Consider the following 14,392-nt stretch of genomic DNA (forward strand, 5'->3'; position numbering starts at 1 on the left):
TTTATAATTCTCTTTGCCCTGTCTTCACCACTGTCATGGCTTGCATCAGTGCTTCATTTTCAGCTATTTTTATAATTAAACTAAATTAGCGGTTGATTTTTTTTAAATAAATAATAATAAAAGCTTAAAGCAGTTCTGCTGTGCTAAAAGTTACAGTACATTTTAAAAAATTTCTTTACTGCTAATTTTGGGAAGAGGAGAAGTGAGGTTCTATTCCTGGTTCCCAGACAGACTGATGTGTGATCTCTAGGCAAGTCACTTAAGGATTTGTACTGGAATGTGCTGGGTGCCACCTGGGTAGCACTCAGCACCTTCAACTCCCCATAGCAACTGACTGGATCGGGCCCAGGGTCCCTCAGCCTCAGTTCTGTGATCTGTAAAAGATTTAATGTTTGTAAAAGTTATGTCACAGGGCTATTATTTGTAAAGTACTTTTGAGATCCTCAGCTATTGGCTTCGGATCCAAAGCCTGTTGAACTCAGTCTGTGAAACTACAACATAAGACACACTAGCCTTGGTTGACCTAATCTGGATTTGAACCAGCAAACTAGAGGAGAAAGATTTCATATCATGTTATCAAGCTTTTGAACTATGTAGTCCCTTGAAGGTGTATCCCTAAAGGTATATTGTGTACAGAAATGAAATACAAAGTCTATACATGTATAAAACTGTTGCCCAGCTACATAAGAGCTGCACGCACATTCTTCCACAGGAAAATAATTGTTAGTGCTGAGGTCAACTGGCCCTAGCAGTCTAAATTAAGAAAAAGCCGTTGGGCTTCCATGAGTCCTGCAGTAACTTCTCAGCCTTTGTCCTCTCTTCTTTATGGGGTGGCCTGAACTGACCCTAGAATCTGAGTCTACTGTATCTTACTGTCAAAGTAAATTACTAAACAGAGTCACCCATCCCAGAAGGGACAGGAGCTGGGGTTACAGTCAAAGAAAAGGATTGTTTTCCAACACTAACTGAGAGACACACTGAGGAGAGTTCAACTCCTACCCTGAAAGGGGAGAGATGAAAATCTACACTCCCCATAGGTAGGCTCTGAACAATGGGAGCAGGATGCAGGGACCATGTGATGGGCCCACGGGCACCATCATCTTCCTTTCCCCAGGAGTGCTCAACCCCTGCTCAACCCCAGGCCCCACCCCCACTCCACCTCTTCCCCCAATGCCCTATCCTACCCTGCCCTGCCTCTTCCTGCCCAGTTCCGGCCCCTCCCCCGAGCACGCCCCATCCCTGTTCCTCTCCTTCCCCCCAGCACCTCCTGCACGCTGTGGAACAGCTAATTCACGGCAGGTGGGAGGTGCTGGGAGGGGGAGGAGTTGATCGGTGGGGACATCGGCAGGTGGGAGGTGTTGGGGGAGAGGTGGGGAGCTGGCTGCAGGTGAATGCTAAGCACCCACTAATTTTTTTCCGTGGGTGCTCCAGGCCTGGAGCACCCACGGAGTTGGCACCTATTGCTGGGCCGTCTTATCCTCATGAGCTATGCAGCCTTCCTCCACCTCACTGCATGTGGATTTTTGGGGGCAGACTTTGAAGTAGAGAGTTTCCTGTTGGGATCAATGATGACTGTGTTACTCCCTCTGTTTCCATCTTCTTTTCTATGCAGATGGGAGGTGTCTTTTGTAGCTAGGCCATTAAACCCACTTTATGTTTCAATTACTGACTCTTTATGGTGTTGTTTCTAGGTGCCTTTTGGCAAGGAGCATTGACTATATTATTTGAATGAATAAAGGGACAGTGTCTGGTTAAGTCTAATTAAATTCCTCGTGTTACTAATAACACTTTAAGTTATTAAAATTGTTAGAAGTGTTATATTGCTTATTTACTTTTTGCCCTTTGCTCACCTTGGAGTGTGAAAATTAGAACTGGCTAGTCTTTCTTATATCTACTAGTATCACTTTCTAGCTCTCATGCAGGGGACTGTTTAAATTTAAACAAATAAAAGTTGATTGAAATTTAAAACAAAAGTCATAAACATATGGGGCTGGATTGAAACCCGGGAGCAGGGCAGGAACCAGAGTGTGTCTCCCAGGGTCACATCTAGTCCCTTCTTCCCCCTTGATCGGGGGGCAACCTATTGCTGGCACAGATTACTTCATCCTCTGTACCCGCTCAGTTGTGCTTACCAGCGCATTGGGGAGGGGGAGAGCTAAGACTCCCACCTGATGGGCGGGGCAGTAACAGTCCAGTGGCGGCCTAACCTTCAGGCTCTGGAAATGCAGGTAGTCCATGCAGGGACTTAAAGGGGTTCCTTATACCTTATTACACTCCTGCAGGGGCATGTAGCAGGGCTTATAATTTGACCTGTTGCTATTAAAATTAGGCTTTTGAAACTCTTAAAAAATTAAATCCCTAAATTCTGGTAATAAATTACCTGATGATCTCCCTTTAAATACAAATAAAAAAAAAAAATTAAACATCTCATTGGAAATCAGATGTTATTTTAAATGCCATGCCATTTGGTGGAAGATATATATTCATTTTCATTTAAAATAAACTGTTTAAGTGACTACAAGGATTTGGCAAGTGTACATTTTGCTGGCATGCAGGGTAGAGTTGAAATTGCATCATTTTGAAGTATACATTGTTACATCACTTTTACCTGGAACATTGGTCAATGTTTTTTTACAGGACATTTAGGGTTAGCTACTTCCTGTGTATTTTGGAATTAGAAAACTCCGTTACACCAGTTTCATACAGGTTTAAATTCTTTGACTTCAGAGCAGTTGCACTGGCATAAAACTAGTGTAACGGACTGGAGAATAGGGCCCTTAAAATCCAAATTGGATATGTCATAATGGGGACAAAACAGTCATGATCTTCCTCATCCCAAGAAAAAATACCACAATTATTTTTGTGCAGCGAAGTGATGTGGACACATGCAGGAGGGCCTCTCTGTTGGAAACGGACTTTGAACACTTGCTCAATAGGCGGGTAGTTGATGGCAATTTATGGAAATGACCTAATCTATTTAGAGGAAAGTTGATAGCCTCACTATTTCCAGATCCGTGCTCTGCTAGCCAATCTATAAACTGCCTTCATTGCAGATTGCTGAGAAAGCAACTCTCCTGCTTGTAAATGAGGCTCTATAATGGTGGCCACTAGGTGAGAGACTGAATTAAGAATACATGAAAGGAAAATAGAAGAGCAAAACCTGTTTTAATTAGAGTGAAATATAGCCTGTTCTTTTCCAAGTCTAGGCTTAATATAGAGAAAATGTATTAGCACAGAAGGACTTGATTTGCTGACTTGAGTAAACTCAATATGTGATGGATGAAGTCATACATAATTAATTGTTCTTTGCTGCATTCTTCCCAAAGTAATGGTTCTTAGCATTCACATGTATGATAATTTATGTTTTCTCTATACTAGTGCTCTAGGACAGCCAATTAAGGAAGCGGAGGTGGCACCTGTGTAGTGCAGTGTTAACATCTACGTGTTACTATCATGTGGGTTGCAACTTTCCATCATTTTTTTTCTTTTCTCCTTTCTAGTGCCTAAAGCAGTATATGCAGCTGGCAATTCGAGAAGGCTGTGGTTCTCCCATCACTTGTCCAGACATGGTGTGCTTGAACCATGGGACCCTACAAGAAGCAGAGGTAGTGACACTTGTCTTCTCTCCTCTTTTTATTTCCACCTTCATTTACATAATAAATACAATATTATTCGGTTTCCTCCTCTTAATTACCTTTCATGAGTCTGTGACAGGAAGCCTGCCTGATCGTAGGAACTAGAGACAAATAGATGTTTTTCTTTTCTTTTCTGTCTTGAGGAAATGCTTACTTGGGATCCAGACAATTTCTGAATTACCCATGCAGGTGATTTAACCAAAATATCCTGCATCCAGGAACCACTAAACATTCACTAGCAATGACTGTTGGAACGGCTTTGATATGGATACCTACTGTGGGTGAAATCCTGTTTCAACTGAAGCAAATGGCAAATCTCCTACTGGTTTAAGTGGGGTAAGGATTTAACCCAGTGTGTTTATATTGGGGTGAAGCAGGAAAAATGAGGACACTTTCTTGTGTGTCAATCTTTCTATAAATTGTGAGGGAAAGCTGGGTGGGAGTTGGATTTGACAAATGAGAAGAGTGAACAGAGAACTTTCTAAGAGATGAGACTTTGGGAGCCCTGAGGCTAAACAAGGAGGTTACACTAGTGTGTGCACACACATACACACGTGTGTGTATACACCCACAAATACGTATGACACACATGCAGAGGAACATGCATATACACTTCTAAGGTTTGAGATAAAGAAACCGAGGTAGCATCCAATTCTCAGTTATATGATGTCTCCTTTATGCCATTCTGTCTGTGTAAAGTGGTCAGAAATGGCTCCTGGTCAAATGGCCTGCTTGGCTATTATAGAAATGATGTAAGGTTCCTAGACTAGCCCCACTCCCAATCCATGGCACAAGAGATGGGTCGGTAGTATGGCTGGAGTGTACTACACTGCAGTAATTCTCTGCTTCCCAGAGGCCATGGGAAACAGTGTCAGAAAGAGCAGCCCCAAGGCTGTTCTTGCTTACATGGCGAATACAGGGAATGCAAACGTGGCTAAAAGCTTTAAAATACCTTTGCTCACACCATCCCCATCCCTTCCCCAAGTGCAGGAATGGAATAAATGAGACCCAAGCCCTGAATTTTCTTCCCCTGAATTGCACAAAAGCAAATACTTATTTGTTATCCTGTGGGCATCCTACAGCCCTATATGCAAAGATGGCATAGCTGTGCTCGCTGTAACCCAGCTCAAACATGGGCATTGCCAGCGGAATTCTGTCATGGATCCCCCAGTGAATGTGACCCGTGAGTGCCTTTGTTCAGAGTGTTTGCACTGTACAATAGCCAAGGTAGTGAACCCTGCTTCCTAAGCTAAGCCATTTTGACATCTGTTTTAAATGTGGTTTATTTTGTAATGTAGACAAGGCATTAAAGTAAACTTCACTCCACCTGTGGTAAAATGTCATTCTCCAGTAAGCTGCTATTCTAGACCTCCTGGAATGCAGAAACTATAACTTAGTATGAGAATGGCAGTGGCACCCTCCCCCCGCACCTATTTGGAGTGAGCAAAGGAAGCAGAAGAGAAGGCTTGGGACTATGGGGCAATATGAAGAAGACCCAACTCTTTGATGTTGCTTCCCTGATGAGGGAGGTGTGGAGAGCATAGGCGTGCGCAGCACATTTCATTAGGGTGTGCACCCAGGGAGCCCCACCCTAGCCCTGCCCCCACCCTGCCCCCAGCCACTCCCTCCTACTTCCCGCACCCCTGACTGCCCCCCTCAGAACTCCCAACCGCCCCTGCTCCTTGTCCCCTGACTAGCCCCTCCTGGGACCCCTGCCCCTAACTGCCCCCCAGGACCCCACCCCCTATCTAAGCCTCCCTGCTCCTTGTCCCCTAACTGCCCTCCTAGGACCCTACCCCCTATCCAGGGCCAGCTCCAGGGTTTTTGCCGCCCCAAGCGGCAGAAAAAAAAAAAAAAGCTGCGATCGCGATCAGCGGCAGCTCCACCGCGCCGCTTTCTTCTTCGGCGGCAATTCGGCGGCCGGGCCTTCCCTCCGAGAGGGACTGAGGGACCTGCCGCCGAAGAGCCCGACGTGCCGCCCCTTCCCCTTGGCCGCTCCAAGCACCTGCTTGCTGAGCTGGTGCCTGGAGCTGGCCCTGCCCCTACCTGTCCCCTGACTGCCCCGACCCTTATCTACACCCCCACCCCCAGACAGGCCCCCGGGACTCCCATGCCTATCCAACCGCTCCCCACCCCCTGACAGGACCCCCAGAACTCCCGACCCATACAACCCCCCCGCTCCCTGCCTGCCCCAACCCCTCTCCACACCCCTGCCTCCTGACAGGCTCCCCCTCGAACTCCTGACTCATCCAACCTCCCCCCCAGCTCCTTGTCCCCTGACCACCCCCTCCAGAGACCCCCCCCACCCTAACTGCCCCCCCGGGACCCTTCTTGCTCCCTGTCCCCTGACTGTCCTGACCCCTATCCAACCCCCGCCCCCTCCATGCCCCATCCAACCCCCCTGCTCCCTGACTGCCCCCTCCAGAGATCCCCCACCCCTAACCATCCCCCTGGGATCCCACCCCCTATACAACCTACCCTGCTCCCTGTCCCCTGACTGCCCCCATCCTTTATCCAATCTTCCCCCCCCCCCCCCAAGCCCCAGACCCCTTACCATGAGGCTCCTAGCAGCATGTTTTGCTCCGCGCAGAGCCAGACACTCTGCCCCAGCCCTGTGGGTGGCAGGTTTGTAGAAATTTTGGTGGTGCCCAGAACCCGCCTCCCCAACTCCACCCCCCCACCTGCCTAAGGCTCTGGGAGGGAGTGTGGGTGGGGGGGAGGAGGTCTGGGGTGCAGGTCATGGGCTGGGGATTAGGGTGCAGAAGGGGTGCAGAGTGCAGGCTCTGGGATGGAGTTTGGGTGCTGGGTGCAGGCTCTGGGGGATGAGGGTTGGGGCTGAGGATGAGGGCTTCATGATGCAGGAGGGGGCTCAGGACTGGGGCAGAGGATTAGGGTGCGGGGGGATGAGGGGTTCATGATGCAGGGGGGGCTCAGGGCTGGGGCAGAGGATTAGGGTGCGGGGGGGATGAGGGCTCTGGCTGGGGCTGGGGTTGAGGGGTTTGGGGTGTTGGAGAGGCTCAGGGCTAGGGCGGAAGGGCAGGGTAAGGGCAGCCTGCTCTGCCAGTAGGGGTTGGGGGGCACTAGGACCCTGGGGAAGCAGACAGCAGTTGCTGCCGGGAGCCTCTCCACATAGGAATGTGTTACACCGGCAGCACAAGCAGGCATGGGAGAGGTGTGCGCCGCTTTCTTCCAGGCAGGGACGCGGCAGGGTAGCGGGGGGGGAGAGCCGCGGGGGGTAGTGGTGGCAGGTGGGAGCTGGGGGAGAGACCCAGCTCCAGATATTGGTGGAGCAGGGCCCCCAGCCCTGAATATTCCTGGATCATGGCTCCAGGGGAGGGGAGAAGCCAGGGGAGGGGCCAGCGACTTGCTGTGCCGGGAGAGTGGAGCCATTTGCCCACCCCTGCATTAGGGTGTGCCTGGGCACACCCGACACACCCTGTGCGCATGCCTATGGTGGAGAGGAGCCTGCACCCAGTAGATGAGAGAAAAGGAGCTGTGCTCATAGCTGAGGAGTGAAGAAAAGACGCAGGGGGTGTTGCTCTCCCATAACTCATCCTCACTCATCCTATAGGAAATGAGGATGAGCCAACCTAGTTCTGTGACTGTCCTCTCCTACTAGCAGACTGGAGATGGTATCCCAAGGCTGCTTTCCTCTCCTTTGAAAAGCCAGCATGTGCATATTGTAATAGGAGCATGTTGCAAGGCCCCAGTTCAGCAAAGCACTTAAGCACCTGGTAAAATCCCAATACATGCTTAAATTAAGCATGTGCTTAAGTGCTTTGCTGAACTGGGGCCTGAGAACCACATCTGGGGTTCTTACAGCATATGGGCATATGATGGAGTTGTTCTTTACCTTCCACAATAGCTGGGAGCAGCCAGTCAGCATCTTCCCTTCTCCTCCTTTCCTCTGCATGGAAATAGGTGGGAAACTAGTGGGCCTTCTCTCATCTTGGGAAGTAGGCAACCAGCCTTGAACAGAAAAGAATGTTTGCTTTAAAGTTGTATCAAAACACTTAACAAATGTTACAAAGAGTTTTATTCTATTAAGCTATGTTTGTGGAGCTGCAGAAATTCTAAAGACTTATTTCCCATTAGCTAATCAAGAGGCCACTCCAGGGTATGCATTAACGGCCATTAATGTATTCCTTGGGCGCTTTGTGCGGCTAAAGGCTGAGTGACTAAACAACCCAAGAAGTGCATTAATGATCCATGAATGAAAGAATGATCTGAAACTCCCTGTTGGCATTGCTACTAGAAAAATGAACCTTTTGCATTTTAAAAGTCTGTTAAAATGAAATGTTTTATGGGTTTCATTGAATATATCTTTCTGCTATGAAAAATAGTTCATAACAGATAGGAGAAAATAGTAAAACCATTCTCCTGTTTTCTTTAGTGATCTAAAAAGTTATTTTGTAAAACTTGTAGGTTATATGTGGAACCTTTTATTTCTGTTTTTCTTTCTCATCTACAGTGACTGCACCACTTAACTATTTTATATATTTTTTAAAGTTAATTTGGATAGTATAGAATGCTTTTATTCCAAACTGCATGCTATCATAGAATCATAGAATATCAGGGTTGGAAGGGACCTCAGGAGGTCATCTAGTCCAACCCCCTGCTCAAAGCAGGACCAATCCCCAACTAAATCATCCCAGCCAGGGCTTTGTCAAGCCTAACCTTAAAAACCTCTAAGGAAGGAGATTCTACCACCTCTCTAGGTAACCCATTCCAGTGCTTCACCACCCTCCTAGTGAAAAAGTTTTTCCTAATATCCAATCTAAACCTCCCCCACTGCAACTTGAGACCATTACTCCTTGTTCTGTCATCAGGTACCACTGAGAACAGTCTAGATCCATCCTCTTTGGAACCCCCTTTCAGGTAGTTGAAAGCAGCTATCAAATCCCCCGTCATTCTTCTCTTCTGCAGACTAAACAATCCCAGTTCCCTCAGCCTCTCCTCATAAATCATGTGCTCTAGCCCCCTAATAATTTTTGTTGTCCTCCGCTGGACTCTTTCCAATTTTTCTACATCCTTCTTGTAGTGTGGGGCCCAAAACTGGACACAGTACTCTAGATGAGGCCTCACCAATGTCGAATAGAGGGGAATGATCACGTCCCTCGATCTGCTGGCAATGCCCCTACTTATACAACCCAAAATGCCGTTAGCCTTCTTGGCAACAAGGGCACACTGTTGATTCATATCCAGCTTCTCGTCCACTGTAACCCCTAAGTCCTTTTCTGTAGAACTGCTTCCTAGCCATTCGGTCCCTAGTCTGTAACAGTGAATGGGATTCTTCCGTCCCAAGGACTCTGCACTTGTCCTTGTTGAACCTCATCAGATTTCTTTTGGCCCAGTTCTCTAATTTGTCTAGGTCCCTCTGTATCCTATCCCTACCCTCCAGCGTATCTACCACTCCTCCCAGTTTAGTGTCATCTGCAAACTTGCTGAGAGTGCAGTCCACGCCATCCTCCAGATCATTAATGAAGATATTGAACAAAACCGGCCCCAGGACTGACCCTTGGGGCACTCCGCTTGAAACTGGCTGCCAACTAGACATGGAGCCATTGATCACTACCCGTTGAGCCCGACAATCTAGCCACCTTTCTATCCAAAATAGATGACAGTACAAGTGCATTGTACAAACAAGCATATTGAAGGTGTTTGGCATGGAAATATGAATCAAACATTACACATGATTCAATACAGAATCTAAAATGCAAGTTCCCATTTCAGGCAGAAAAATGATAACATTCATGAATTCACAAAGTGGAATATTCTAGACAGTTGATATCCAACTTTTGCCTATAAAGACTCAACCCTGACATAACTTCATTATGTGAGACCATGTGACTCAGTTGGCCACACCCTCTCCGCCATTTGGTGGAATAGACCTTAATATGATTTATTTCTCATTTGAGTATATGCTTCTTTAAAAGCACCAATAAAAGACAAATGAAAACAAAACATATTTTTATTTTATTGAACACTTGAATAGCCTTTGTCTAAACCAGGAAAAAGGATTTAAAACAAATCCTGGTAGTGGACATTTGAAACACCATTTAATATCTAATCTAAACACAGGTTTAACCTCACAATCATCTAACATGGTTTTAAACATGTTAAACTGTGTCTACACTAGAGGCTAAGTGAGATTTCTATAGCTAACAATTAACCCCCCACCCCACCTTTTATTATAGACAAGGTCATGGGGTGTATTTAGGACTCAATCCAAAGCCAACTGAAAAATTGATGGGAGTCTTTCCATTGACTTCAGTGAGTGTTGAATGAAGCCCTGAATGCTCATGAAATGGAGGGACTCCATAAAACAAGCTATAACTTGGCATAATGCAGGCTAGTGTTATGAATGTGTCCCACACCCCTCTGTCAAGGTACTTTATCTTCATGGTGTGCAGCATTTATTCCACTCCATAGCCTATTCTGTTTTCAGTATAAATAAGATATCTGTTTTATATTTCAGTAAAACTCTCCAGGGTGTGTAACTGTATTTTTAGATGCATTTACAGCCTTAATCTTTGTTCTGAGCTGCATTCTGAAGCCTACGCCCTGTTGTGTTTTGTTGCTTTCTATTCCAGCAAAAGCTAAAAGTTGCATTCAAGTAAAGCGTTAAACAATGTTGCATTACTTGTTGCTCAAGGACTGTATATGTGCCATACTAGCTTAAAAACAAACAAATGAAAATAGGAACATGTCTTTTTATTAAAGCACAGCTGAGCATTTCAGGTATGTTTGGGTAGAATGTTCCCAGCCTGAGGGAGGTGTTGGGAATTAGATGTAGAGTGAAATGGAGCTCATTGGGAGGACATCAGGGAAGAGTAGTTTTCATACAGGAAGGAGGTGTAGCCGTGAGGATTCATTACAGATCCATCCCCACCTCCCCTTTGACCAAAAGCCGTATTTCTTCTCTGACACAGCATCCCCTATTGCCCCAAATCTGGAAATTCACCTAATAATCCTCAGTATTAACTGCTTTCCAAAGGGTTGACATCAATATAGGGTTTACAGTTAATTGATATGCTGACAAAAATGTTCAAATTTCCTAGAGAATGATTTTTATTCATTCCAGCCTAAGTGGCATGGGAAGTATGCAGTTTATAGAAATGATATCAAGCACTGTTTTGCTGATGGGTCAGGGATACTAAATCCAAAACGGAGCGGAAGTGAATCATTTTTCAAGATAAATAGTGTTGTGTGAATTGTTACTCTGGATGAATACTTAAAAAGATTGTTCAAAAGTTTTACCAGTAGTTTATCACACAAGAAGGCCATTGGCAGCCTGGAATTACAGGCCACAGAATCCAAAAAATAATCCTGATGGCTATTTAATATGTTGTCATACTATAGTCAGCAAGCAGGACAATTGCAATTTGAAATGTTACTTTTAGGCAGCTTGCTCCCTGCTCTCATTGGTATAATGGTGGTTGTACTGGTGCTCTGGAAAAAACAATTTTAATTTTCTTAGCCAAATAACCAATTTTCACCAAGACATAAAGTATATAAATAGTTGGCCATATTTTGTCATAAGGTATGTCCTGGGTATATCTGTGCTGGAACAGGAATTTTTATCCATGAAAAATGTCAAGACATTTGAATTTTGTTTGTTTTGATTTGGAAACTTGAAATTTTCTGCAAAACAAAATTTAAAAATGTTTTTTGTTTTGGGTTGATTGGAACATTCTAATTCAATAAAATAGAAATACTTCAATCTGACTTTCTAAAAAACTTTGAAATGAAAAGTAACTTCAAAATAAAAAAATTATATGTTTAGTTTTGACCTTATTTAACCCCGTTTAAAAAGATTCCCCCCCCCAAATTAAAATTCATGTAAATCAACACATTCTCTCATCAAGTTTTGATTTTGATGAAATGGCACATTCTGACAGAATAGAATAATGTTCTGTTGGAAAATTTTCTACCAGCTCTAGTCCTAGGTCAGATCCCGGGTATTGTATTAAGTCAACAGTTGCTTGTAGTGTAGCCATTTTAAAAGCATATGTAGACAAAAAAGCAATATTTGATAAAGGAAGGGTCTGTTTCAAAATAAATAAAAATCATTTAAAAAAGCAAACCAGTTGTCTTCTAAAACAAGAGGTTTTATTCTTTAAGAACCAATTTCGAAAACTGCTTGGATTCATAGGTGTTAGAGATGGAAAGGAACTAGTATGTATCCAATTCTTCTCTCTGATGATGCAGAATTGTCCCATACAGGATGGCCTTGTCTATGTTGGGGATTTGCCCTGAAATACACCAGTGAGTGACTGAACTGTATTAGTGCACAACCTCCAGTGTAGACATGATAAGCCACAGTTTGCATTTGTGCAGCTTACTCCGGTTTCAAACAAAGGTAAATTCTGATGGTGCTGATCACAGCTTGCACTGATGACTAGAATCAGAGCAAATCCCCAGGCCTATATTTCCTAGTGCAGGAGCTCTCCAACTACTAGAGTGGGGGATTGCCCCCTCCCCTCCCAGCCCCTCGCCCTGCTGCCTTCTCTTCCATTTGTACTCATGTAGCATTCCTCTGCCAACGACAGCAATCACTTATGTTGAAAAGTAATATTAGGATAGTACTTATGGTATCATTAGCTGTCTATTAATGCAGTTTAGCAGCTGGAAACAAGGAGGTGAGCCAGCATCATAGGACCAGCTAGCTCTGCACAGACTGCTAGCGAGTGGTCAACGGGCCACGATTAGTCCATAGTCTACAGTGTGAGACCCTCTGTTCATGATTTGCCTGTTACTTCTGATTCCTATATAGTATGAAGTTTGTAGAACTTGGTATCTGTAGGCCTCATGTATATATGATTAGATCTGTAAGTGTCCTGTTTTCACTGTGGACATAAATATAAATCTGGCCTGACTCACCTCTCACTCACTCCAGTTTTGCACCACAGTCGCTCCATTGATTTCAGTAGAGTTACTTCTGATTTACATGATTGACACCAGTATAACTGAGAGCTGACTCAGGCCCATCATCTATCTTTTTGTAAAGAGATACAGGGATGGGCTGAATGATTTTTAGTAACATTGGCCCAAATCTTTAAAGTTCTTATTGATCACATATCAGTTCTTATTTGGGCAAAAATCCAATTAGCATCCACTTAAAAAAGGTTAATTATTTTCTTTCATTTTAATTTGGAAACTGTTTTGTCATTCACCACCCGTGAAGTGTAAGAAGGTAGGGAACCACTGCCATCAGATCTTTGTTTTCCAGCATCCAAATTATTTTATTTTCCACTTTGTCATCCACTGGTGCTTTCAATAAGCCCAAAGGGAGCAAGTGAGCAAGTCCTGTTTTAAATGAGCGAGCTTGTTAATGGAGAAGATTAATATTTTATGATGAAACTAGTGTACACGGCATCTGGTGGGGGGAGGAGTGAGGTTAGTCTCAGACACTGAGGAGACTGAAACCTCCCTCTGCCCATGAAAACCCAACCCAAGCTACGCTGCTTGGTCTTGACTTATCAAAGTGTTTTCTGTAGCTGTGGTGTCAATAACGGTCTGCCATAAATGCAAGGCCATACAATGTGTGCTTTTAAATATTTAAGGTGTGGCCTTTTTAGGTGAATTCTCTGTAGAAGTGACGTTTGCAGGCTGGAAGGCTATGAAGAATTATTTTGAACTTCTCTCCTATACAAAAGTATATGTTGCTTCCAGGCATGGATTTAGGGGTTTTGGCAGAGGAGGTTACTTGCTGGCACAGCTCCCTGTGGTAGTCTGGTTCACGGTGTTTGTGGTAGTGTTCTCACTTATTCAAACATCCATTTTACTAGAACATCATCTGTTGTGAGGAACCTCTCTCTATGGGCAAGATTGTGGCATGGTCCACATGGCTGCTCAGGGACATAAATGGAAGTAAGATCCATTCCCCTCTGTGACCTCCCTGAGTCTCCATTGCAAGCATGAGGGTTTAAGCAGCGGCTGTGTGTCCGGTACACTTCCTATCCGGGGCATCTCTTGGGAGCATAGATGGAGCTTTGGCTCTGCCTCCTCCAATGTGCTAGCCCACTGGAGTAGTGGGTGGGGAAGTGGGGGAGGGCACAAGAAAGGACTAATTCCCAGCTGTTTCCAGGTGCTGCCCTGTGCTCAGGGCTGTAAATAAATGGACAGTCTAGCCTTGTGTGCATTGAACCTCATTCCTATCATCCTCCTTTCTTCGTTTCTTTGCCTCAGGGACCTTTGGGGTCTCCCAGTTACTGTAACCTTTATAGAACTCATTAAGAATCCTATTGTTGGACACTGTGCAAGGGTGTCACTGGGCGTTTTGAGTTACAGCATCTTCATGTGTTTACTGAGATTTCCTATAAATCTTTCTGCTTTGTGAGAAAGGCACTATCCCAACTACAGTTGTATTTTTATAACAGTATCGTATAAGTGCACAAGAGCCTAATATGCATAGAAAATCTAAAACTTACTTAAAAGCCAGAACGTATGATAAATCTCAAATGTAATGCTTGACAGCTTTTCAGAAGAGAAGAGCATTTGGCCTCTTGTTATCCATTTACATTTTCACTAGACCTTTAACATAATTAAAAACAGCCCTGAAATATTTCCTTTGGCATTTCTCAACCAGCCTCCTTAAATTGGACAATTTCTTAGCCTGGAACAAGCTTTGGTATTTTCCTTCCTGTCACATACCTGCTCTCCTTCCTTTGTCACTTTTTAATCAACCTTGTTACAGCTTTGATTCCCAATGGCTTTGGAAGTTCTGGGTGTGTATAGATGTGCATGAGTGTGGT

At 44.7% G+C, this 14,392-nt stretch overlaps 1 protein-coding gene across 8 annotated transcripts in view; it reads left to right on the forward strand.

The window, feature by feature from the left end:
• The window catches only part of RNF144B (ring finger protein 144B), a 130,961-nt gene that overhangs the window by 98,214 nt on the left and 18,355 nt on the right, over positions 1 to 14,392 (forward strand). For 7 of the 8 annotated variants that reach the window (XM_005302873.5, XM_065585093.1, XM_065585090.1 and 4 more), the window contains one exon: positions 3,501 to 3,605. In XM_005302873.5, coding sequence (XP_005302930.1) covers positions 3,501 to 3,605 — 105 coding nt within the window. Of the gene's footprint in view, positions 1 to 2,999; positions 3,112 to 3,500; positions 3,606 to 14,392 lie in introns of those variants that run through there. The other variant, XM_065585095.1, reaches the window with a different exon arrangement.

Source organism: Chrysemys picta, chromosome 2 (genome assembly GCF_011386835.1).
Source record: "Chrysemys picta bellii isolate R12L10 chromosome 2, ASM1138683v2, whole genome shotgun sequence".
Taxonomy (NCBI): domain Eukaryota; kingdom Metazoa; phylum Chordata; order Testudines; family Emydidae; genus Chrysemys; species Chrysemys picta.